This window comes from Phoxinus phoxinus (assembly GCF_949152265.1).
Source record: "Phoxinus phoxinus genome assembly, chromosome: 6".
NCBI lineage: Eukaryota > Metazoa > Chordata > Actinopteri > Cypriniformes > Leuciscidae > Phoxinus > Phoxinus phoxinus.
In genome coordinates, this window is record NC_136881.1 from 30,965,628 (window position 1) to 30,991,731 (window position 26,104).

The 26,104-nt window shown below is 35.2% G+C and overlaps 4 protein-coding genes and 1 long non-coding RNA gene across 11 annotated transcripts; 4 read left to right on the plus strand and 1 right to left on the minus strand.

Moving 5' to 3' along the window:
* Positions 1-339: 339 nt before the first annotated feature.
* Positions 340-2,549, plus strand: LOC307000794. 2 transcript variants are annotated; one of them, XR_013798088.1, is made up of 5 exons: positions 340-478; positions 646-814; positions 1,528-1,869; positions 1,953-1,994; positions 2,182-2,549. It is a non-coding gene; the product is annotated as an uncharacterized lncRNA (long non-coding RNA). The 2 variants fall into 2 exon arrangements; XR_013798089.1 differs by having other exon boundaries at positions 380-533.
* Positions 2,550-4,493: 1,944 nt separating this feature from the next.
* On the plus strand, positions 4,494-9,423 carry LOC307000776 (uncharacterized protein). 3 transcript variants are annotated; one of them, XM_079616619.1, is made up of 6 exons: positions 4,494-4,633; positions 6,463-6,550; positions 6,878-7,189; positions 7,316-7,636; positions 7,724-7,996; positions 8,088-9,423. In XM_079616619.1, the coding sequence occupies exons 2-6, from the start codon at positions 6,478-6,480 to the stop codon at positions 8,390-8,392; spliced, it is 1,284 nt and encodes a 427-aa protein (XP_079472745.1). In that variant the 5' UTR covers positions 4,494-4,633; positions 6,463-6,477; the 3' UTR covers positions 8,393-9,423. The 3 variants fall into 3 exon arrangements, with proteins under 3 accessions (XP_079472745.1, XP_079472746.1, XP_079472744.1); XM_079616620.1 differs by lacking the exon at positions 4,494-4,633 and adding an exon at positions 5,589-5,704; XM_079616618.1 differs by lacking the exon at positions 4,494-4,633 and adding an exon at positions 5,664-5,980.
* Positions 9,424-10,395: 972 nt separating this feature from the next.
* On the plus strand, positions 10,396-12,383 carry scpp9 (secretory calcium-binding phosphoprotein 9; the record flags this gene model as incomplete). Its single annotated transcript, XM_079616169.1, has 8 exons — positions 10,396-10,404; positions 10,509-10,523; positions 10,601-10,738; positions 10,830-10,949; positions 11,034-11,102; positions 11,184-11,255; positions 12,190-12,240; positions 12,327-12,383. The coding sequence occupies 8 exons, from the start codon at positions 10,396-10,398 to the stop codon at positions 12,381-12,383; spliced, it is 531 nt and encodes a 176-aa protein (XP_079472295.1).
* Positions 12,384-14,202: 1,819 nt separating this feature from the next.
* Positions 14,203-19,105, plus strand: LOC307000783 (uncharacterized protein). Of its 4 annotated transcripts, none has more exons than XR_013798085.1 (9): positions 14,203-14,292; positions 15,693-15,761; positions 15,848-15,892; positions 16,746-16,799; positions 16,974-17,171; positions 17,285-17,572; positions 18,389-18,464; positions 18,877-18,935; positions 19,018-19,105. XR_013798085.1 is itself a non-coding variant. In XM_079616631.1 (9 exons), the coding sequence occupies exons 1-8, from the start codon at positions 14,614-14,616 to the stop codon at positions 18,907-18,909; spliced, it is 801 nt and encodes a 266-aa protein (XP_079472757.1). In that variant the 5' UTR covers positions 14,579-14,613; the 3' UTR covers positions 18,910-18,935; positions 19,018-19,105. The 4 variants fall into 4 exon arrangements, 1 of the variants encoding a protein (XP_079472757.1); XR_013798086.1 differs by lacking the exon at positions 14,203-14,292 and adding an exon at positions 14,579-14,646; XM_079616631.1 differs by lacking the exon at positions 14,203-14,292 and adding an exon at positions 14,579-14,646 and having other exon boundaries at positions 18,384-18,464.
* Positions 19,106-20,167: 1,062 nt separating this feature from the next.
* Positions 20,168-24,333, minus strand: LOC307000528 (uncharacterized protein; the record flags this gene model as incomplete). The annotated part of the gene is made up of 12 exons (XM_079616170.1): positions 24,155-24,333; positions 22,613-22,765; positions 22,401-22,517; positions 22,183-22,317; positions 21,862-21,936; positions 21,714-21,743; positions 21,567-21,587; positions 21,434-21,460; positions 21,289-21,315; positions 20,795-20,827; positions 20,320-20,337; positions 20,168-20,200 (listed from the first exon to the last, which is right to left on the minus strand). Exons 1-12 carry the CDS (start codon positions 24,197-24,199, stop codon positions 20,168-20,170), a joined length of 714 nt encoding a protein of 237 aa, XP_079472296.1. The 5' UTR covers positions 24,200-24,333.
* Between the last annotated feature and the right edge of the window lie 1,771 nt (positions 24,334-26,104).

The window sequence follows — 26,104 nt, forward strand, 5'->3', positions numbered from 1 at the left end:
TGCTCTGGAAAAAAATCTTGTCATAGAAGATGAGATGTTATTTATAGAAACAATAGTAAAAACTAACATGCATAAAGAGGAAAAGCTGCAAAGCAGAATCAGCATATGAATAAATACATGAACTGTCTTGCTAACCACAATTACATGCTACCTCTGAGTCTTCACAAAGCTTAAAATACAGTGCTAAAATGTTGATCGATAATGTTTAGAATTTTTTTCTGTTTGTCCCATACTATATTTGTAGGTTGGTTGTGGCTTTCGCACCTATGAAACTCTTTGTGTGAGTAGACCTTTTTCCTTTGGCCAAACAACTTCCTGTTGCGAATGGATTCTGGTTTCAGAACAGTCGTTGGTGTCTGAATTGTCGGAAATAACCTTCAGTGAACAGGCGAAACTGATCCCATTACAGCAGCTAGCAGTGAACTTACTGAAAGAGAGAAGGATAACAGCGAAATGTCTCATTTCACCTGAATCGCAAGTAAAAGAGAATCTAACAATGACTAAAAATGACTGTTTTCTGTTTAACTAAAGAAGTAAATGAATGTTTTCTGCTTAACCAAAATTATTTCTTCAATTGCCTTCTTTAAAAGCTAAAAATGTTTTAGTAGGAAATCACAAAGCATTTTCCTTTTAATTGTATTTAAGAGACTATACCAATAACAACACTGATGGAAACATAAAAAAACCCTCATACACTTGGAGTGGGCAGACTCCACTTTTACTTTTACTTCCTTTGACGGGAAATCTTTGCAGTCTTTCAGAAATCAAGCAAACACTGGACTGACGACAATGGTGTTATCGTGCTTAATAACAGGTAAGATTTAAAATTAAATATCTTTAAAAACAAAAACAGATTTAAAATAATCTTCATAAAATAAGTGCTATCACGCAATTTCAGTGTATCTGTTCCAGGGAAAAAAAGGCTTTTTGATTATATATATATAATATATATATATTTGGTTACACAATAAATATTTTATAATAAATATTTTTTGTTTTACGCAGTCAATGGTATCCAATATATCCAAGTCTGTGATTTTGAGTAAATAGAAAAGTCCTGTTAGTGCCTGACAATTTATGTTTTAGAAAGACTTTATGTAGTTAACACAGAGCAAGGGAGTAATTTGTTTCTACTCTGGCACATGCAGTATATTGCTGATAAAGTGAAGCAATGTACAATATGGTCTTTATTCATGCAGCCACCCACAACCAAACCATAAGCTCTACTCTTCAGCACTGTGGAAACCCCCAAAACGTCCATTTTATGTCAAACATAGCTGAACATTAAACATTAAAAACACATAAAATAACACAATTTCAACATTTACTCTTTGACAATGTTGAGAACTAACAATCCAACAATTAATTTCAGTTAATGCAAAAAAAACAAAACATTAATGTAGTCCCAACACAAATGGTTTAAGTAATCATCAATTTTACATTGAGAGGATTGAACACAATGCAATTAAGTTAGGACAAAATGTATAGCAATTGTGTTGCTTCATGATTATCTTTTCTTTCTGTCAGTTCTCATAATTCTCCCCCTAAACCATTTGGAAGCAGTACAATTGAAAGAAGTAAACCTTGGAGACACAGTGGTATTAAAGTGTAACATCTCTTTCTACAATGACATCCACTGGCTGAAGATGAGTGAGGGGCGGCCAATGGCTCTGATGGTGACAAGTCTAAAACATAATGGAGAACTGTCTGTTGTCTGGAACTATAATGCAAGTCGTTTTGAGGGTTTTATGGATGGACAGATGACTGGACTAAGAATTTCCCAAATCTCCACTAGCGACCTTTCCACATACCACTGTGCAACATTATATCAAAAACACTTCGATTTTGACAAAGGAGTGCAACTATACAGTAAGTGTAATCATTGGATATCTTGAGATATATGTGAGCATTAGTTTGTTTTTTCCTGCTCATCTTTTATATGTTGTTTTTAGCACACCAACAGAGCAAAGAAAAACCCATTGATCATGTAAAAGGTAAGAGTAAAAGTCCTGCTTTTCTATATATTTGGAAACACTCACTTGTAGTCCTTTTACTGGTATATGTTTTTGTATTTGTAATTAAATATAGCATAACATTGATTTTGTGAGCAAAATTATTTCCCAACCCTCAAGATAAGCTCTTGTTTATTACTTTTTCACTTTATTTCCTAAAAAAAAACAGATTTGTCAGGAGGTCTGAATGGACTCTCTCTGCATTACCAAGTATTTGCAGCAGTGTTGTGTTCTGGCCTACTGGGAATGTTACTGGCCGTTTCTGTGGTGCATATGAAGACCAGAACAAAAAGAAAAAACTACAACATTGAAAGATAATTCCAAAGTGTCACATTTTTATTTTATTTTATTTTTATTAATTGTTTACTTGGTAAAGATCATTTCATGGGGAGTACAAATCAATTTACTTAGTGGATTTTGATTCTTTAAAAAATTCCATGTTGTAATCTTGTAGAATTATCTTTGTCTGCTTTCACTTGCGTTCTTAATGTCGTTCTCATTTCTTAATAAATCAACAACAAAAAAAGGATGTAAGATATTTGGTCTTTATGTCTTCCTTCTAACAGTATCATGCATATGGTGTTTTCAGTTATTTAATTGAATGATAGCAGTGTAGGGACCATATTCTTTTAGATCAGTGCTATTTCTTCACAAAGGTGGTTTATTCGGTGTAGAAAAGCCTCTCCATTAATCCATAAAAAAAGGCCTCAAGTGGCTGAGTGAAAGGGATAGTGCACCCAAAAATTAATATTAGCCCATGATTTACTCACCCTCAAGCCAAGGTGTATATGACTTTATTCTTTCAGACGAATACATTTGGAGTTATATTAAAAAATGTCCTCGCTCTTCCAAGCTTTATAATGGCAGTGAATGGCTGTTTCTGTTTTGAAGTCCATAAAAGTGCATCAATCCATGATAAAAGTGCTCCACACGGCTCGGGGGGTTAATAAAGGCCTTCTGAAGCGAAACTATGCGTTCGTGTAGGAAAAATATGAATATTTAAAACTTTAGCAACTAAAATAACTAGCCTTCGACAGACGGCAAAAAAAAAAAAAAGATTTAAGGGGAAAAACCCTTAACCCTTGACCTTGACGCACAACACATTGATGAACACGGAAGCGCAGAGGATAGAGCCAAACAAAACACAGTCACGAATTAGAAGTCTAAAACCAGAATTTTTGAAGAGGAATGTCAGAGAAGCTTGAGTTTGTTGGCCAGCCCTGTTTGTTTGAACCGCGAGAGGCGTCAAAGCTTACGCCACTCCTACATCCTGCGACATATATTGTCAAGTGTTACTCTTTTGGCGCAAGTCGACTTGCGTAGGCCGTCTGCCTGAAGCTAGTTATTTTAGTTGATAAAGTTTTAAATGTGGATATTTTTATTACACGAACGCATCACTTCAACTCAGAAGACGTTTATTAACCCCCAGAGCCGTGTGGAGCACTTTTATCATGGATGGATGTTTCAAAACAGAAGCAGTCATTCACTTTCATTATAAAGCTTATAAAGCAATTATAAAGCTTGGAAGAGCCAGTACATTTTTTAATATAACTCCAATTGTATTCGTCTGAAAGAAGAAAGTCATATACACTTAGGATGGCTTGAGGGTGAGTAAATCATGGGGTAATTTTCATTTTTGGGTGAACTATCCCTTTAACTTCAGCGTAGGGTGCCACTGCTTCTCAATCGGAAGGCTGCATCTCGGCTACCTGCAATCATCCACAATCCTTTGCACACATTCAAATTCACAAAAAAGCATTAGCAGAAAATTAATCGGCACTGAGCTTGTCCAATTTCACTACATAATTCAAGAGAAAAAAAAAGATTTTGTAGATACAGGCATAATGGTTTTAGTTTTTTTTTTGTAAATTAATAATAAACATAATGCTGAACTATAATTTAAACCACTGGGTGGCCACAGATGGCTGTCATTACTGCATTCATAGAAAGGCTGTTAACAAAGATTTTTTATATAAAAGTATTTTTTTTAAATTATAATATGAATTATATTTATTATCACAATAAATATTAAAATACAAAGTATTTACAACATTTCATATAATGGGCATGGGTTTCAATTTCCTGACATATAACCTTCATAGACTTGTGTTTCTAATATATGTCAGGAAATAATGGAAACTACCGTAGATGATTAAATACCAAACATGAACAGGAAATAAGTAAAGGAATGTCTAATGCTATTTAATGCATTCTGGCTTATATACACTGAACGAGTTGGATTCTCATGTGAAACATGGCCAAAGTAAAAAAAAAAGAGTATTTCTGTGCCAAATACACTCCTTTAGGATTCGTATAAGTTTTGGAAAGTTTATTTTTGCCCATAAAGACTGGTGTGTCCCTGTATGACGTCATAAAGGACGGAATTCCTTGTATGGGCACTTCTCCTGGAAGAGCGCGTGCACACATCAACCGGAGCGAGAGCAAGCAACGTGCGTCGTTCCGTTTTGTTTTTAGACCACGAAATCAACAATGTCACCAAAGAAGTGTGTTTTTGGTTCTGAGGGAAAGATAACCTTGTTAAGCTTCCCAAATACCCATGCGTTAGGGGAACAGTGGTTCCAGTGCTAAAATATCCCGGTCATGAGTCGGAATTGCAGGCGGTAAGTATGTCTGTGTTTTCTTTTGTTGGCAATCGGCGTGTAAGTGCGTATAATGTAAACAACACGAACGTATAGTGAACATATACTGTAAAATACTGTAAAATATACTGTGAATCAAAAGTTATCCAGCCAGGGCCTCGATCTTAGCTCCGCCCACGACACGCCTTCAGGAGCTCGGCTGTTTTCGGAAAGAATCTGTACAGCGGATCTCTTTTATAAATCTGATAACTAAAGACTCTTCGGAGATATGAAGGATGCAATCATACAACTCTGACTATATGTTCTAAAGATTAACATGAGATTGTCAGTAACTGTGTGTGTTATTATGTGCCCTTTAAATTTATAAGATTACATGTTTAGGATCATAGCAGAATTCACAGCAGTATTTTAAATATAGGACCAGAAACTTGTAGAATAATATTGGCAAGGGTAATAATGAGGTTCCTGAAAGAAGAAGAAAAAAAAAAAAACAGGACACAGAATGTGTCATATGAATGATGTATATTAAAACAGAATATGTGTCCCTTGATCACAAAACCAGTCACGAGTCGCACAGGTAGGCTATGTTTTTGTGGCAATAGCCAACAATACAGTGTGGGTCAAAATTATAGATTTTTCTTTTATGCCAAAAATCAATATAGGATATTTGGTAAGGTCATGTTGCAAGAAGATATTTAGTAAATTTCCTACCGTAAATATATAAAACGTTTAATGTTGTGAGTGAATGCAGCACAATCGGACAACTCTAAAGGAGATTTTCTCAATGTTTCGATTTTTTTGCAGCCTCAGATTCCAGATTTTCAAATAGTTGTATCGGTCAAATATTGTCATATCCTAACAAACCATACATCAGTGGGAAGCTTATTTATTCAGCTTTCAGATGATGTATAAATCACAATTTCCAAAAATTGACTCATGTTACTGGTTCATAGACAGTTTTTAAGGATTCATAGACAGTATGAGTAAATCTTCCTGGTATTCAATCTTCGCCATACTCCAGCACAGCAGGTGGCAGACAGCCCACCTTTTCAGTTGGTAGTGCTGGTTTCAGAAGAAGACCTGACTGTCTGTGTGAGTTACATATTTGCGTCGGTATTTGTTAAACAAAACGTTTTATTTAGAAAAAAGTTTAAGAAAGTAGGCTACGTTAACTTTCTTAAAGTTAAATGTAGCGATTGTAAATCGCTACATTAAAGGTTTTGTTTTAACGATTGTTTTCTTTCACTTAAAGTATTTCACGCAATTAAATGCGCACTTCTGACCGATTAATAATAGGCCCGTGATTACTTTTTACATTCAATGGAATAAAGCATATACAATTCGGAGCAAGATCTTGAAACCGGACAGGTGTGTAAAGTCCTATGGAGGTGCTATTGTTTGAACATTTTCAAGCTTATATTTGTCATCAAAACATATTCTGCATAACTGAACCTGTTATAACCACTAATAGGCCTTTTAAATACTCATGTTTAACTGGTGCCTTAAACATCAGAAAGCAATTAAAGTTAATTAAAGCAAAAAAGAGTTAATCAGAGCAACAACTTTATTTTTTACTAACTTTTATATGTACAATTTATATTTTATGTTATAATTTATAACAATTTATTAATAATATATGTATGTATTAGTTATTAAGGTAGTTAAATTGTATTAATATTTGCTTTCAGTAATTTTTAATCTCTCTGTTTTAATACTCATAAAAACATAAAAGCATGATGTTGAAATTGTGTAAGACACATATTATTGACTGGAAGTGCTTCTCTCAGTCTATCTTGCATTCTTTTGTCTAAATTAAGTCTTATTCTTGTTTTCCCTCGTAAATGCTCCAGTTTAAGAGTCAAACTATGATGCCATTTTGTCATGTACCAGCCAGGAACCCATTAGGGATCCACAGTTTCTGTCTTCTATTACTCTTTGGTAAGATGCCAATTTCTATTCTTTTGTGAAATAATATATTTGTGATTTTTCTTGTTGATAACTTTTTTAAATAAGCAAAGTGTGGTCTGTCCACACATTTAGCTGCTTATCGAGCTCTGTTCAACTTTGTTGCATTGCATCATCAATGGTTACTATCGCTAATCACTTTGTCATTGCTAAAGCCTGTCACTTCCCTACACATTATAGTGTTTTAATTAGTTGCTATTTAAACTAGCTTTTTTGTTTGTTTGTTCGTTTTTTTTATTTTTATAATGAAACTTGTCAATCTAAAATAATTGTTTAATCTGTCTTTCCTGCTTGTTATAGCTGCCAGTCTGTTTGGAAAAGTCCCTGTTGCGGTGAAAGTTAGGGATACTGCGATTATCCCTTGTAACGAGACGTGTAATGGCATTCTTTTATGGGACTTAAAAACTAAAAATGAAAACTTGGATGTCTTTCGATGTGCGCAAGGGACTTGCACCGAAGGAGACAGCTTTAAGAACAGAGTAAGCATCTCTGAAAAGTTCAAGGCTGGAAACCTGTCTCTAAAACTGTATCCTGTTCTGTACAATGATGAAGGCTGGTACGAGGTCTTGTGTGATTCAAAGTTTCTTTGTAGATTTCACTTGGAAGTTTTTGGTAAGTTCTATCTTCATTAGTTAAGCATGGAATAAGATCATTTATTTAATTGGAAAGTTTACCATCCTAGTTTGCTTGCCACTGTTCGATGTGATCTTATGCTTCGTTTTATGTCTTTTCATTTAGTCCCCAATACTGTGAATGCCACAATCGGAAGCAACGTCACACTACCCTGCTACGCACGTACAGAGAAACGGATCGCTGATGATGCCGTGAACGTCTTATGGAAAAAAGACGACCAAATTGTGTTACAAGTTCAAAAAGGAATTACAAATCATGGTTCAAGTTTTACAGGCAGGGCATCAGTTTCACTACCTCATTATAAGGACGGTGATCTATCGCTTAACATATCCTGGGTCACCATGGCAGATAAGGGATTATATCGGTGCTATCATAATACAGAAGAGGAACATGGCGATCCTGGTGCTGTCACTCTTAATGTTAAAGGTTGTTGAAAGTTACTTTTTTTTTTTTTTTAGTGTTTTTTCTACAAAAAAAGGCTTATTTTACTAAAATGTGCAATTTTTTCTTCAGCTCATCAAACGTTCTCTGCAAAGAAGTTTGGCGACAATCTCACCCTTGACCTGTTCGGCTCAGACCCTGTGACGGTAACTTTCACTAGTTCAACTGAGACCCTGGTTTGCAGTGTGAAGGGAAACGCTGCTGAGTGTTCACCTGAATACACGAACAGAGTATCTGTCGTGAATTACTCCCTTGTGCTGGGCTCGTTGACATCTGCTGATGGAGGGACGTTTACTGTGAAAGACAAAATGGGTGAAGTCATTAATATCAACACTGTCACTGTGGGTAAGTTATTGTAAAAAAAACAACAACAAACAAACTGATTTTCAATGAAAAATGTTCTAAGCTTTTGCATTCTCTTTTCTGTCGTCCACAGGTGTGACCCAGAGATATTACTACGTAGCTCCGTCTGTACTGGCTGGTTTTGTTCTCAGTTGCATTTGTCTGTTCTTTTGTTGTCATAGAACGTCACAAACAAATGCAAATGAGTCTACTGAGGATACAGAGCCACTCAGAGAGCCTGCATGCATCGGATTGTCACAACAAGAAACTAGCCCAAATATTGCAGAGGAGTCTGACGATTATGCACACACACCTGTAGAGGAGACCATGCCTATGATGATGACCTCTGAGAAGCAGGACAACACTGAAGAGGAGGAATCTATATCACCTCTGGAATAAGACTAGGAGAAACAATGTAGGATACTTTAAGGAAAAAGTATATTTATTCTGCTATACTGTATGCTATGAGAAAGATGGCATTATTTTTAGGGTACTCTTGAGGTAATTGCGTAACTGTGCCATTGAACAATATGTGAACACAAAGAGAAAGGAATTGTGTTTTTTTAAAGCTCAGGAATGCCTAATTTAGGGAAAACATGAACTGCCTTCATCCAGACATTTGCTGGACCACTGAGATGTCTGGGATCTCATCTCAGGATACTGATGTGACTAATAAATCTTATTGTACTTTATTTTTTTGTAGTTCTCTACACATTTCTTTGTGTAAAACATTGTTTTAAGGTAAATGTTACTAGAAACCATGCAAACAGGAAGGGGCACATGTTTTTAGGGTTTTCCAATAGCTATAGCCACAGAATGTATTTCAATTAATCCAAGTCTTTTCCTGATAAGCTTATGTGGCTGACGGACATCTGAAGTCATTAGGGTTGAGCCAGACATGCTGAAACTGCACAACTATTGTTCTTGCCATAATGGCACCATCTTCCAGATGTCAGATGTGCCCTCACTGCATTACTCGGCACTTTTTAGTTGCGCTTTGAAATACTGCACTTTTTCAAGTTTTCTAAAGCTTTATTTTTTTATTTAATAGTTAAGTTACTATAGTTTTAGTTGAATGTCTTTGTTATTAGTTAACCTTTGTGTTCCGTATTCACAATAAATTACTGATCATGATGAAACAGTGTTATGTTTACAGAAACATGTATTAAACTTTTTTTTTTTTAAACAAAATGTCTTAACTGTTTTATTTTATTTTACAAGATATTCTGTAAATGTTGTCTACTGTGCACTGTGTTAATAATAATGTTTGTTTCTCTACAATTTGAGAAGATAAAATGATTGAACAATCTGATGTTTTTCAGTTATGATCTCTTGTGACTTACGTCCCAACAAACGTACACAAGCTTAAACATGTTTACTTGTTCACGTGGGATATAACAATTCACAATAAAGGTATAGAACCTGCCTATACTCATTCATTTTTTTTATTACTACTGTTTCCCACATTTTAAAATGATAGTAAAGTTATCAAAACTGAAATTAAACCCAGTATAGGTGTTTTGTCATGATAATTTTTTTTTTAAATCAAACGATTTTAGATTCTGCAAAGTAATAAAAAAAAGATATGATCATGTCATACATTATATATTTTGCATAACTAATGTAATTAACCTATGGATTTACAGCACTTATACACAAATAAGCGAAAATCCTCAGCTAAAACCAAGTTTTTTTCTTCCAATATCTATATATAATCAAGTAGACATTGTTTTAATTCATCAGGTCACTCACATGACAGGTTTTCAGTTGGGGCTGCTTTTGTGGTATCATGGTCAATAGGGCTGGCATTTGTTGACTACATGACAATGCGAATGATCTAAGACCTAAGACATTCAGACCAGGGGCAATGAGATTATAACACAAACAGTGTTTTCATATAGGTCAAGAGAAAAGCTACAGCTGAGACCACATTTTTGGTTTCATCTGTCTGTGCAGGTTACAATGAATGTGATGTCATGTGACGTATGTACTTATGTACATCTCTGTGCGTTTAGTCACTCTGAGAACCCAAAATCCTTAAAAACTCAAATGACCACAAATTCTTCCAGAATCCTGGTGGTGAACTTAAAAATATATGAATAACAAAACCATAACTAATGCTTCCCAATACCCTACTGATAAACACCGCTGGATTAGTGTTGAACTCTAATTGGTTGAACTGGACCATCCAGCTCAATAAAAGACTGGAGATCTACTGTACTGTACATGACAGAGCAAATCACTGCTGGAGTGACATACAGGTGGGTGCCAGCAACATTTTTGCTATTAAAAAATGATTTCAATATCAAATTCAGACTGTAATTTTAAAATATGCTGTTTGATGATATTTTTCAGATTGTAAAATGAAGAACTTTGTTGTCATCTTTTTGGTACTGGTCATAATGGCTGAGGTGAGTACATTGATTCACTCTAATCCATTTTATCAAGTTATATTCACGACTGATCAATTCATCCATATATGCTTTAATCACTCCGATACTTTCTTCTCTTTTAGATCACCTCAGCCAAGGTAAGATCATTCATATCATCCGATTATCTCGTGTTAACTTTGTTAATATTGACGTTTTGAGCTGCACTCATTTTTAGAAGCTGCGTCTGATCAACGGCCTGAATGGTGGTCTGGTGACTGGTGTGAATGGAGTTAACCCTCAACTGGTGGGTGGTCTGAATCCACCCATGTTTTCTGGTGGTGCTGCTGTTTTAGGACAGCCTCCGTTTACACAAGTAGGAACTGATGATTTACCACTTAAGTGCGTTGTATATCCCACTGGAGTAATGTCCTACGCAGGTGATTCAACTCTTTCGTGTCTGACAGTTTCTACCAGGAGCCGCTCTTTCTCCATATGTGCTTCAGCAAGCACCTGTGGCCGCAGTTCCCTACGCTCCACCCAACATGGGACCTCAGTTGGCTTACCCTTTCGCTCCCTCTAACGGGGTATTCATTCATGTTCATTCACAATGTTTATGTGTAACAATATACATTTTTTTCCAATCTAATCTGAGATGTTCTGGTAAACAGGGGCTGCCGTATTACATTGGTGGGCCCCAGATTCAACCAGGGTTATTCCCTCCTCAGCAGCAAGTTGCGGTAAACAAATATTTTAGTTGCTAGTATGCTAATGCTAACAATTCAAAGCATGGACTACAAATTGTGTTTCTGGAACTGTAGGCTGGACAAGGCCCTATTGGAAACAATCAAGCTGCAGGCCTAATACCACCAGGGTCACTGACTAGATTTAAGGTAAGTTTTATCATGCAATTTCTCAGTCATAGCATCAACACTCTGTCCATCATCAAGTATTTCCACAGATTTTATTCCTGAGAAGGAATGATTGCATTTTTTTTTATAATTAATAATAAATCGTACAGGAGAAAAAAAAACTTATTTCTCAAAACCCTTGTATTTTCAGGCACTGGTGGTCAATTTTGTCATTTTAATTATTTTTCTTAGACTTGTGGAAAGAAAACACCCAAAATTCATATTTAATTGTTTGTTTTATTACACTTTATCTGTTTGTATCTGATGATTTCGATTACAGTACATACCTTTAAAGGCTGTTTTCTGAAAATTAGTTTTTATTTCTCATGCACGATAAGCTAGATATCTCCTCTTCAGAAGCACCAAACTTTACAGTTTTATTCCATTATATATTTTGAAGGTATGTACTGTATAGTTAATATGTAATTTACCTTGATATATATTCAACATTTTACTCCTAAAAACATGGTGATTTTTTATTTTAATTTGTTGAGAGTAGTTTCTGATTTATGGAGTGATAAAAAGCGATATCCAAAATATCACAATCTTTAACTTTGCTTTATTTTTTTTTAGCAAAATGAAACATGAATTTTGATCCTGGCTTTTTCCAATATTCAGATTTCTGTGCTGTGCATTTATGCAAATTAGTGCATATTTGTTTAGATAAGGGTGCATTTGCATAGGCTATTTGAACAACATTTCAGAAAACTTGTAATACAAAACAATGGTATTAATTTACTGTGATTAATCAACTGGGAGACGCATGTTGATGACCATTATTCAGATCTTTTTTTCTCAAAGTCAAATCATTTCTGTTCTATAACTTCATTGTTTAGCAGTGTTTCCACAGCATTCAAAAGGCATAATTCCTGTCATCCACCGTTCTAACAGTTAAATCATTCTTCATTTTTCTCAGCGCTCCTTCCTTAGAAGGACCACTGCAAGACCACCTGTCTCAATCACCCAGGCATGTAGAAAACATATTCTGTATCTATCTGAAATTGAATGGGTGGTACATTCTAATATAATTCTGACTTTATTGTCTGCGTACAGATCCCAGCGCAGGTCAGCCCAACTGTGTCTGGAAATTTGAGTGAGAGACGTGTTTGAATCGCTGAGGTGTGTTCATGCTTTGCTAGACATATATCTTAATGCATTAATCATTACCTTTCCTAAGAAGCTGATTGAGTTTGTTTCTTTTCACAGATACTCAAGATATCTCCTCTTCTTTTCTACATTACATGTCATTTTCTATTTACAATATATCATTGCTGATAAGTAAAATGTATTCCTCATGCACTTAAGCCATTCTACTTGTCTAACCCATTGCTTTTTACTGACAAATTATCAGCATGTGTAATAAATGTTTATACTGAATGCTTAATAAAAGTCACTAGTTTGTTGCAACTGTGAATATTTTCTCTTTCGATTTTTACACTGTTGTGTTATATTGCCATCTACTGTTTTCCTGATGTTATTGTGAACATAAAATAACATTATCAGTTAATACTATCACGATGATTATGATCACCATCATCACTGATAAAAAAGAAAAAGAAAGATTAAATCCAATTGTCTTTGTTTTTGCATTCTCAGTCACTAAATTGTCTCTCACACAGCCAGCAAACATCTCTCCATTAAGGATGTGTATTATTTTGTCATTCTCTGACTAAACTCATTTCTGATGTGGGCACTGACTAGACTAAAGAAAACCATAACAATTATTATGGTTCAGACTAAAAGCATGCCGAAACTGTGGTTGTTTCAGAAAAGATTGTATTACCACAAATTGCTTCAGGACTGAAAAAGACTCAACTCTTCAAATGTTATACAGACATAATAAAGACAGTAAGCTGCTTAGATTTGTTGGTATTTGATCATAATAATACATTTTGGGGTCAGTAAGATTTTCATTTTTATGTATGCAACAATCAACAACTTTCAGTTCACAATCACATATATATTCCACACAACTGATAACACTACTCATGTACAAACAGAGATATTAAAGATACACATAGGGGTCAGTAAGATTTTTATTTTTTTTGAATGGTTATACTTTGATTTGGCATGGATGCATGAAATTGATTTAAAAAAAAGACTGTGAAGACTTTTAAAATAAATTATGTTCTTTCTATTCATCATGATCATCATCATCATCATCATCAAAAAAAAAAAAAAAAAAAAAAACCTGACAAATAAAAAAATAAGTGGCACAACTGTTTTCAACATTAATAATAAGAATGTATGCAGTGTTTGGTGTAAATAAGTACACTCAGAAAATAAAAAGGTACAAAAGCTATCACTGGGACGGTAAGCTTTAAAAGGTCTGTATGTAGGCCTACACTTTTCGTACCGATACCTTTGAGGTACTTATTAGCACACTTTACAGAGGTGTACCTACCCAGAGATAGATTTTTGTACCTTTTTTCTGAGAGTGTAAACGCAAGTTACTTTGTTTTCCAATTTATTGATGGCAGCTCTCCTGTCCCCATGATGGGAGAAATCGTGAGTAAGTGCAGAGGTGTTGTGTGTGCTGCTGTGTGTAAACATGATGGTTATACTTCTAGACTAAATGTGAACAGGCATTTACTCATCTCACTTGCACAAAACAGATTCAGTATTCCTCTAAATGAATAAAAACAGTGAAATTCAAAATAAGAATATTAGCTGCACAAACCTGCAATAATTAAATATTAAATTACACAAATATATATTGAATCTCACTTTATTAATCGATATATTTGCTGCTGACCTTCGATGATCCAATTTAACCATACCAAAAAGATAAATTACATTAGATAAACATCACATTTTGTGTTTTGTAATAAAAAAACAAACAAAAAACATTTGTGTATTGTTTGTGTGAGCTGCGCCCTCTACTGTCCATGCGTGCATTTGCATTTTCTTCAGCCCCAAAACTTTTTCATTTAACTTTTGGTGTGAGAGGGCCTTTACATTTGCCAAAAATATAACTTTTTTTGTTATAAAAAACAAACGAAAAGCAAGCCCAGCCCAGGTGAGAAAAAGTAACGCAATAAAGTGACGCATTACTTTCCATAAAAAGTAACTAAGTTATTTTTTAGTGAGTATATCTATTGTATTGCAATACTGTAGCGCATTAATTTTAAAAGTAACTTTCCTCAACACTGAATTTATGTATGTATGTATGTAGCCTATGTATGTATGTATGTATGTATGAATCCATTACTGCATATTAGAATGATTTCTGAATGATCATGTGACTGAAGACTAGAGTAATGGCTGCTGACAATTCAGCATTGCTATCACAAAAATGATTTACCTTTTAAAGTAGAAAATAGTTATTTAAAATTGTAATATGAACGTTGCTGTTTTACTGTATTTGTTGATGGTGAGCATGTCTTACAAAAACATTATCGTGTGTACATTCACAGATGTCATACCTCAGCTTTCTTATTGCAATACTCATTTAAATAGGCAAATGGTGCTTGATTACATTATCATATCTTTCAGAAAAATATTACAGACAGTAGTGTGCGTGTAAAAAAGACTGTGAAATAGAATTACATACTTTAAAATAGTGACTAGACATCTTGTTACTAAATTTGGAAATAGATAGTCTAAAATAGATACTAAATAAATAAATAGTGTTTTGAGAAATTTGTTGGATTTATTATAATGCCATCTACTGGACACTTAAGGTTGCTGCGCATTTTGGAAAGGAGAAAGGTCACTATATTTGTGTACATAAAACACATTTCTGTCTGGTTCTTCTGTCTGGGATACTCAGCCCATAAAACATGTAATTATGGAGTGGAGATGACCACACTAATTGATATAATTATTGTTTTGAAGTCTTGTTTTTTCTTTCTCATTCAGACAATAAGTTGTCTCCTTACCTCACAGAGCAAACATCTCTTCATTCTGCCTGCTTATTATCTGTGAATCTGACAACACTCAGTCCTGATCTCAGGCATCTGTTTGATCCGTTAAGCATTCAATGTTTTGAATGACTTATTATAACATCATAATGATAGACTTCTTATTTAATTAAAACACACTTACTGTACTAACAGACATACTCTCACCCAGACAATAAATCGACCAAAACAGTTAGCAGTGTGTGTTTGACCATATTAGTGCTTGACCATAATGATATATGTATATATGACGTGTTATGGACAAATTGAGGAACATGACACACTCTGCATGTGTCACAAATACAGCAACCTGATATTATAAGAGGGCAAGAACCACTTTAAAAGCAAACGGGGGAAAGACGATAATAGTTTGCACCTCTGCTCTGCCATGAATGTACTCTTATTTTCTCTAATATTCTGTATTTATTGACTGTATTATAAGAAGTATGTAAAATTGTATTTCAATCTCTCTGTTTCCGTCTGTATTTGTTCATTGTCGTTGATTTTTCATCCACAGCTTACCAAGATGAAGTTTCAGGCCATCATTTCCATGGCTGGTCTTCTCAGCATTTGCACTTGTGCCCCTGTAAGTGTACATTTATAAATAATAAAATAAATAAATGAATGTTTTCAGTTTGAATCTAAAGTAACAAAACGGTTTGTGTTTCACAGATCTTCCAGCCACAAATTGGAATAATTGCAAGTAACAGTAATGAGGTATGTATCTTATAATTTTTTTTTTGTATAAAGTGTATATATTAAATGTTACGTATTCAATTACACTATCTTTAAAAAGTCAGTAAGATTTTTGTAAGTCTCTTCTGCTCAGGGCTGCATTTATTTGACCAAAACACAGTAAAAACGGTAATATTGTAAAATATTGTTGCAATGTAAAATAACTGTTTTCTATTTTTAATATATTTTAAAATGTTACGTATTCCTGTGACGGCAAAGCTAAGTTTCGATCATTCAGAAATCATTCTAATATGCTGATTTGGTGCTCAACATTTTTTTATTATCAATGTTGAAAACAGTTGTGGCTGCTTAATATTTTTTGGAAACTGTGATACATTTTTTTCAGGATTCATAGATAAATAGAAACTTCAAAAGAACAGCACTTATTTGAAATAGAAATCTTTTGTAACATCATAAAAGTCTTTACTGTCAACTATATATGTCAAAAAAATTTTTTACAGTGTCATTTTTTTTCATTTAAAAGCTGACTGATCCCAAACTTTTGAAAAGAGTGTGTATATTTGTTGGTTACACTTTATTTTAAGGTGACGTTGTTACGTTGTAATTGTAATTTCATATAATTTCATATATATATATACCGGTAGTACTGCATAGCATTATTTAACTAGGCTACATATACTTACTATAGGCTTAAGGTTAGGGTAGGGTTAGATTTAGTGGTTAGTTGCTTGTAATTATGCATAATTTACAGTTATTATTACTATAGTAAGTATACTGTATGCCATATGTGTAAGTACATCACCTTAAAATAAAGTTTTATCTTTTTGTTTTCTGTTATGCATGCTCACAATTGTTAATCGTTGCTTCCTTGTAGGTTTTGCGTCTCAATGGACTCACTCTGGCAAGTTTGGGTTTGGGTCAAGGACAGGTAATTCAGCTTTCAACTAGTAGATTTTTTAGTTTTTAGTTTTGGGAAACACCTGTAAGTTTATTACAGGTGTTGAGGTATGTATGGTATGTAATAAATGATGGTGCTCATATTACAAGGAGCTCAGTTGAATCTTAACGGAATCCTCGAGCTCTTTGCTTTCTTTCTATTTAGGGCACTTCATTTTTCTCCCCCTACCTGATCCAGCAGCAGCCCCCACAGGTGCTGAACTTTAACCCTGCGATGCAAGGACCCTTCTTTCCCCCTCAAATAAACCAGTTGAACCCAGCACAGATGCCTCCGTTGCAGCAGGAGCAGCCTATACCTGGCTTCGGTCCCAATAACGGCATACCAGCACAGAACCTTCCTCCGGTACTGACGGACTTCAGAGGAACATCACACACACTAACTTTTATTGAGCATAGATGTTGATTTAACTTGTTATCACTGATTTTTTGGGAAAGTAAGTAAAATTTTGTGTCTAGGGCTTTCCATTCTTCCTGACGAATCTATATCCTCTGAGAAACACCCCTGTAAGGCTGATACCCAACCAGAACGCTGGCCCAAATATTCAAGGCCAGGCTACGATGCAACAAGTGCAACCGATGCAACCGATGCAACCGATGCAACCGATGCAACCAATGCAACCAATGCAACCAATGCAACCAATACAACCGATGCAACCAATGCAACCAATGCAACCAATGCAACCAATACAACCGATGCAACCAATGCAACCAATGCAACCGATGCAACCAATACAACCAATACAGGTATTGTAAAGACTTAAAGGGGTGGTTGATTATGATTTCACTTTTCTAACTTTAGTTAGTGTGTAATGTTGCTGTTTGAGCATAAACAACATCTGCAAAGTTACAACGCTCAAAGTTCAAAACAAAGGGAGATATGTTCTTTTAAAGAAATAGCTTTTTAAGGACTACAGCAAATGGCTGGTAGGGACTACACAACATTCCTCCTGGGTTAGTGACATCACCAACCTGAGAATTTACATAAACCGCGCCCCTGAACACGATTTATAGATTATCAAGACAGAATATGCTAATCAATGACTAGAAGATAACTACACATAAGCTACATAAATTCATCAAATAACCATTCAGAAATGTTGTCTACATGTTGTCTTCTTCTTGAGTCTCTCCATCATTCTGACTCCGGTTTGAACATAAAAGACTAAAAGTTTTTCAGTGCATGTTTGTGTGAGGTATTCGAAGCTGCTAAGAACACAAGCTGTTGAAGCTCCGCCCCCTGTGCTGGGAGCAGCAGCTAATTTGCATTTAAAGGGAGACACACAAAACGAGGCGTTTTTATTCACCCTCAAAAAGTGACAACTTTAACATGTAAAAATATCTGTGGGGCATTTTGAGCTAAAACGTCACATACACACTCTGGGGACATCACAGATTTATTTTACATCTTGTGAAAAGGACATTTTACCACCCCTTTAACATTTTCTCCTCCATGTTAACTGATCATTTAAACAGAAAAGAAGAATTCTATCCTATTTCCTCTACAAAGACATCACAGAACATTACAATTTTAAAGACAACTTTTTACATGTTTCAGAACAGGGTGAAGGCAGTAGACCCGAAGGTAACGTCTGCTCCTGATTACCGGGGTGATCGGCCCGGTCCCGGAACTGTAGAGGTAATGCAAGAGTAAACCTGCATATTTTTTTCACAAGTTTTCTTTGGTTTACATGTGCTGTTGCAACGCATTCTCATCCTAGGGCGTCATATACTGACACTTTTGACATTTCGTCTACATCCAACGCACATGGCACCCTTTAGCGTCAATATGACACGCACAGAGCTTTGTTCGGTTATGGTTGGGTTTAGGTCTGGGGTAGGGTTAGGGTTAGACCGCTAGGAGACGCCTTCTGGCCCATATCTATCTGCGTCTCATATTGACGCTAAAGGGTGCCATGTGCGTTGGATGTAGACGAAATGTCAATAGCATCAGTATATGACGCCTTGGGATGAGATCGGGCCAAAAACATAATTGCTGTAGAATTTGTAGACACATTCGTTTGTTCATTAACCAATCCTGTCTCTGACAGGGGCATCCTGGCTTCCCACTGTTTGAGCCATAGGCTCAGAAGACTTCATTATTAAATAGGTATTAAAAAGTTTTCTAAAAAGTATTATAATTCGATACCAATTCATTTATCAGAATGTTAATTTGTTGTTTGGTTTTCCAGATATCCCACCATGGAGATCCCTCACTGGAGACATTTTTGTTCAATTTGGAAATATCTGTTACCAAATAAATAAATAATTCTCAGTTTATTTTGTAATGATTTTTGTTCAAACTTGGTTCTTACATGTATTAACAATCAGGAATAAAATCATTGATGCATGTGTAGCATGTAACATGTTGATAACTGTTTAAGATGATAACAAAAACAGTCTTTGGTTACACTTATTGTAAGGTGTCCTTATTACAGTGTAATTATACATTTAGGTACTGAGTAATAATAATGAACTAGGCCTACATATACTTACTATGGGGTTAGGGTTAGGTTGTGGTTTTGGTTAATTGCATGTAATTAAGCACAATTTATAGTAATGACTATGCAACGTGTAAAAAAAACCACTGTAAAATAAAGTGTTACTCATACTTTATTAAATCAGAAAACCTCAGGAGATCACAGGAGGAACCATTAATACATCCACGTTAAATAAAAATATCACCGGACAAAGGAACTAGGGAAACACAGGGCTTAAATACATGAGGAGCATTAGCAATGTCAAACGGAACAGGTGAGGGAACTTTAACCACCAGGGAAACTAGCTAGGGAACACAGGCAAACAGGGAAACCATAACACCATGATAATAGAGGAAAACAGAACACACACACACACACACACACACACACACACACACACACACACACACACACACACACACACACACACACACACACACACACACACACACACACACACACACACACACACACACACACACACACACACACACACACACACACACACACACACACACACACACACACACACACACACACACACACACACACACTACAGTGTTGATGCTACAAGTTTTAATGAACAGATTCTCAAAACGATTAAAGAAGAAAATCCAGCAAACTAATAGTGAACAAACACCAAGAGACATTAATGAGCAATACAATAATAATAACATAAATCTATACTATACATTTAAATTTTACGCTCTATTATATAATAGCTGGATGTCCACCTGTGGAAAAAGAGAAATAAGGTATTTAAAGCCAAAATTAAGTTTTTTAATCAAATAAATTTTATTTATTGTAGGTATAGGCTACAGCAATCTGTCCTACCAGTGTGATTATCTTGCATGGTTATTTCCTAGTTTGTCCCATGATCACTTTCAGACTCCGCCTGGAGAATCAGAGTCAAAAGCAACGTTGTATAAATCAACAAAACAAGAGAATATAAAATGTATAGACAAATAATTCAAAACCAGCGATCACTCTCAACTTGAGGATCAAAATACTGACCTTCATGAATGCAGGGAGCTGCAAAGACAACCAGGACATTCAAAAAATCAAGAACAAATATATTGATACAAGAAGGAGAATGCTGTTAGCTGAAAAATTATTCTGGCAGGTATTTATAATGTAACGGATGTGATATTAGTACATGTTCCTGATTACTTACAAGCTGTGTAATGCCATATTCAAATGAGATTCTTGGCTGTGGGGAACACATTTGCAATAAACTGTTATATTTAAAACAACAACATTTAGTCCAATATATGGAATGTGATTAATAGACTTATTGTTTGTGACTGACCGTTGCAGTTGGATTGTAGATGAGCTTCACATAAGGCTGTTAGATAGAAAAAGTTTGATTTGGGAACTTATGCATTTAAATGTACTTTAAATCCTTTTTATATGTTATTTTAAAATATATATGTTTTCATATAGCCTAAAGTTTCATTAATTGTATTATAGTTTATTATAGTGTTTATACCTGAGGGCCATAGTGGGAGAAACCCTGACCAAACTAAAAGAACATAATGAAATCAGTTATTAAACAACAAAGAAATCACATGGAACTTATTTCACAATAATATAATAATAAAACATTGTATAGGCTAAACAAACAAAAAAAACTTTACCCCCAGTTCCTGAGGTCTATTCACTCCATCCTGTAATTTAGTCAGAAATGCATTATTTTAACATGAAACATACTACGGTATATTATAAATTAAATCTAATCTTTATTACCTTTTTTGATGGCTGCATCTGCTCTCTGCCCTGGAAAGACGAATGTATTCGATGTGAATATCATTAATCTTAACTTATACTTTCTCATTACTTTTAGCCCATTAAAATTATATCTCTCATTATCTGTTCAATACCTCAAATTCAACAAAGCATGAAATAAAAACACATTGTAATATGTTGTGAATGGAAAATGAATGGCAGGGTATTATCTTTATATGTACAGTTCCAATCACTCACTTTTGGTAAGAGGAAGACATTCTCTCCCTGGAAACAAAAGCAAACATTAATTCTGATTGTATCTATTTTATTGCGTTTTCATATCTTGAAATGCTTAACATAAGGTTAATTGAAAATGTCAATTTCCCTAATTTAGTGGCATTACCTCTTTTAGATGGAAAGCACTAACATTCTGTTGAAGGGGAGAACATATTATTTATTTATTTATTTATGCTTTTTGATATATTCAGAAAGTTATTTAGTTATAGCATTGCAACATTTTAAAGCGTTTCACTCACCTGCACAGTTACATTGTCAGCCTGTACATGTTCATCCAAGTGGATAAAAAAAAAAATATATATATATATATATGTATATTAAACACAGATTAGAGACTTTAAATGCATTTCCATTATATGTCTGTGGGAAAATTACCATCTTCTTACCTTGAAGATTGAAATGAACTGCCTGTTGTCCTAGAACATTTATGAAAGTGAACTCATAAATCCAAACACATTTATTAACAACTGAACATAAAACTGTTTAATCCATGAATGAATTTGAAGAGCACATTAATAAGCAGTATGAGCCTACCATCATGTTGGGACTCAGGGGTCTTCCAAAGAGTGGATTCATTTGATTCTCTCTACCTCCAGGAGCTTGAGTTGGCTGAAGGGTTTTTACAATATTAACAATTCATTTTTATATTTCATTCTAACTTCCAGAGTTCTATTATTCCACATTATTACAAATATTTAATTCAATCCCATTTGCCCCAGGATGAGGGCGAATATGAGAAATATTTCAACTCTGACATATTGTTTTCATGTCTTAAAGACAGTTTTCTGCTAAATAAAATGATAATTTTTTTTAAATATAAAATGACAATAGGACTAAATCTGTAGTCTAACTTACTTTGTAAGATGGTCTACCAGCTCTTCCATTCCTCTGTGATTTTACGTTTGCTCCCCATCTTCTATGCCATTGTCCGCTCCTCTGTGTTCCCTGGGTCAAACCAGACCCTGGTCTAGTCAACTCAGACTCATAACCCTACAGAAGAAGATAAAAAATATTGTTTATTGTATGGCATAATGATTGCAAAACATGCTAACAATATTGAAAATGTTGCCCACCCTGCCTCCTCCATTTTGACCAGGGAATGCTGGATCTTGTCCAAATGGAGATCCATTAGATGGATTTTGTGCCTGTTGCTCCAGTTCACTTGGATACAATGTGCCCACCAGATCTGGCTATAATTATAGGGTCAGTTGAAATTTTGAAGTTAAACTTTGAATGATTTTTAGAGTCATGCACAATTTGAATCTAAATTACTACAAAAACGTACAAAAGCTGGACGTCCAAAATTCTGCTCCCATCTTGGTCTGATTGGAGTTCTGCCCACTGGCTGAGGCACTTTCCCTCCTCCATTTACTGGCCCTGGGAAATATCTCTCTCCATCCACTGAGTTAACTTGATCCCAGCGGTCTCTGTCACTGGGCTGAAAACAACGCAATAACTACACCATAATAATATATCCACCTCATTTTGCAACTCGGAATGAGCTATTTTCTGTAAGACTTATATTTCATTAGCCGCTATAGGGAAATAAATAGTATAGCTAACAAAGTAAACGGTAAAACTATTTGCACTACAAACGTGTTTATAACTACGACAATATACAGAGAACTGTAGCATAGGACGCAACATTACTGAGGTGAAAAAAAAGGATGCTTAAATGTGTTCTGTACAAAATGATCAAATGTAAGACTGGCATCAAAAATATCTCCAAGGTTCCTCATTTTACTTTGAGTCTCCAAAACAGCGCCACCAACAGTCAGTGATCCAGCCTTAAAAATTTGATGGCGGGGACCAATGAGCATAACTTCAGTTTTACCACTTTTTAGGCAGAGGAAATTATTATTCATCCATGTTTTTAAAACACAGAAACACAGTTAGAAAGAAAACAGGCGTCAAGGTTTTTACCTTGAGTATCCTAAGCATAGAAGTGATAATGGAGGCCAAGTGATCGCAACAGATGGCCAAGTGGTGACAAATAATTATTGAACAGTAAAGGGCCTAAAATTGAGCCCTGAGGAACACCAGTAAGTACAGAGCTAATCTCAGGCCTGTAACCACCCATATAAATGAACTGGTAACTGTCAATAAAATAGGATTTAAACCAGTTTAAAGCTGTCCCTGACACACCAAAATCTCTTTCAAGGTGGGTAAGTAAAAGACTATGATCCACAGTGTTGAAAGCGGCTCTAAGATCAAGAAGGATGAGAATGGAAATTGCACCAGAAGCCATCAACAAGTCATTGGTAACCTCAACCAAAGCAGTTTCGCTACTGTGAAATTTACGAAAACCTGACTGAAGGGGTTCAAAGAGGTTATTAATTATAAGATGGTTACACAAATGAGAGGCAACAACGCGCTCAAGTATTTTTGCAAAAAATCGAAGATTTCAGATGGGACGAAATTTGTTAAAATCGTGCAGAGCAGCTTTTTCTCTCTTTTTTTTGACATGCACATGTGCAATCTTTAATGCTGCTGGAACAACCCCAGTCTGCAATGAGTCATTTATAATACTGAGGGCACAAAACATCGAAGCAATATTTAAATAAGCTTATGGGATCAAACAAGCAAGTGGCAGATTTAATGCTAGATACCTCCCTTTTGTGAGCCTCAGAATCAAGCTGTGAGAAATGAGTGAGAAAAATACCAGCTAACCCAGATGGTATATCAAGCAGCATAATGAGCTGTTTTGCAAGCAGTTAAAAATAACTAGAATCCAGACACATTCAATTTACAAATGGCCATGCGCACTCTTACGTAAAAAATAAGGCGAAATGTCAATGAAAATAAAACACAGAATGTTGCTACTCACCTGAGCTGCCACCACAACACATGACAATACCACTAGAAACCACATTGCTTCTGTAAAATTATAAATATGTACAATTTTCAGAATTAAATGTAATTTGACTGACTTTAATAGTAACTGATCTCAGTGTCTATGTTCCAGCTCAATGCTCCAGCTCTGTCACATTGGTCGTGCTTCTCTCTTTTTAAAGGCCAGTGGTTGAGCAATTGTCAATGTTGTTGTGGCTCATTTGTTTTGACCAAGGACTTATCAATTGTTAGAGAAATTGTTAGTTTCAACTAAAAAAAAATACTAATACAAAACTGATGTCATTTAAGGTGGTCAAAATAGGCCTTTTACAGTACAGTAAGCATTTTATTTCATAACCATTACAAAATTCTGGCTTCAAAGAGTGACTCTCTTACAAGCATTTCTCTATTGCAATATCAGGAGTGTCATGTGTAGGAGGGATTTTACTGATTGCTAAACTAATTGTTGCCTTAAGCCCACCTAATGTTTTAGGATTGACCCGTCTAGTGCATTTAGCAAGAGCGGCGAGGGTGAGGTGTTTGTTAGGAATCAACAAAACAGAGGGGTGTGTTCTATTACTGTATTTAAATCCTCAGGCATCAGAGCAAAATATTATTCTTCCTAAAAATATTATTGCTGTTGCTTTGGAGAATTAGTCTTTGACAGAAACATGAAGACAGTAATCTTATTTGCATGCCTTCTTGGTCTGACCTTGGCTTTCCAGGTATGTTTCAAAAGCTATACTTTTGCAGTTATAGTTGCATGTGTAAATGATGATAATAAGGATTATTATTACTGTGATTAGGCTGAAGATCACCGGCGTGTGGCTCGCTCATCATCAAGCTCAGATTCCGATGAGGTTTGTCAAAAAAATTGAACTTACATTTAAAAAAGTTAAGTTTAAAAATATATATATATATATATATCGATTTATCAGCATGTTGTTGTTTTTTTGCTTGTATTAATCTGTCATCATTTATCTTTTCAGATTGGAGCTCCCCCCCCCTTTCTGCCTCAAATGACCTTTGACCAGTTTCTTCAGCTGCTGATGGCCCTTTCCTCTAGAAATGTCCCAGCTCCAACCCCAACCCCTGCCTCAACCCCGGTGCCAACCCTTGCACCTATCACAGCACGTTAAAGCTCCTAAATTGTGACTCCTCCTTTGTTGTGTGCAGTTACAATTTTGAGGTTACATGTCTGTCTAAATAATGATTAGAATAGCTCTTTATCATATATTAGCCTATAGTAGAAACAGAAAAGAAATAAAATAGAAGAAGGAGCGAATCAACCCTCTCTTTACACTCTCGAACATTAGAATATTTACAGTTATATGTGAGCTAAATGTCCATGTCTTCTGTATTTATTTTTGTGTTGTTCTCAGTGTATTTCTGAAGTTTGTTACCATTAAAACCAGTTTGCTTTTATATCTTTTGCCGCCTGTGTGTGATTCACTGTTCTGGATGTTGATTCAATTACTGTTGTTTTCAAAATGCTTACACACAATTTCCGAAACTATGGCTTACAGTTTTTACCAACTGCTTACACACAAAATCTTTTCATGTCACACGATTTTTGAAACCTCTCACTCAAAATGCAAAACTACACATCAAATCTCCAAAACCATAAGCTATTTCTCAGCCTTTGACTCAGTTTTTAATTACATAAAACACTTTTTTCAAAACACTACACACAATTCTCGACCTAAAACACAAAAATCTAATGGGAAGTGACTTGCTTTCCTTTTCCAAACACAACCAATCAAAATTATGTACTTATTCACCAGGCCACACACACACTCCTCACATGTGCAAACACTACAGTAATTTCTGATCACACAATCACTGCTTTACTGTAGTATACATTAGGCCTATGAATACAGTAGGTCACAGGTCAGATTACCTGTTTTGAACAATGGATTCCTGGGACCCCCCAGGACCCCACACA

What these genes read in the sequence shown, in the direction of transcription:
- LOC307000776 (XM_079616619.1), top strand. Translation starts at nt 6,478, where the DNA reads ATGATGCCATTTTGTCATGTACCAGCCAGGAACCCATTAGGGATCCAC. An exon ending in CTGTCTTCTATTACTCTTTG is followed by an intron (nt 6,551 to 6,877) that starts GTAAGATGCCAA and finishes TGCTTGTTATAG; the next exon opens with CTGCCAGTCTGTTTGGAAAA. An exon ending in TGTCACTCTTAATGTTAAAG is followed by an intron (nt 7,637 to 7,723) that starts GTTGTTGAAAGT and finishes TTTTTTCTTCAG; the next exon opens with CTCATCAAACGTTCTCTGCA.
- LOC307000783 (XM_079616631.1), top strand. Translation starts at nt 14,614, where the DNA reads ATGAACGTTGCTGTTTTACTGTATTTGTTGATG. An exon ending in GCATTTGCACTTGTGCCCCT is followed by an intron (nt 15,762 to 15,847) that starts GTAAGTGTACAT and finishes TGTGTTTCACAG; the next exon opens with ATCTTCCAGCCACAAATTGG. An exon ending in CCGGTCCCGGAACTGTAGAG is followed by an intron (nt 18,465 to 18,876) that starts GTAATGCAAGAG and finishes TGTCTCTGACAG; the next exon opens with GGGCATCCTGGCTTCCCACT.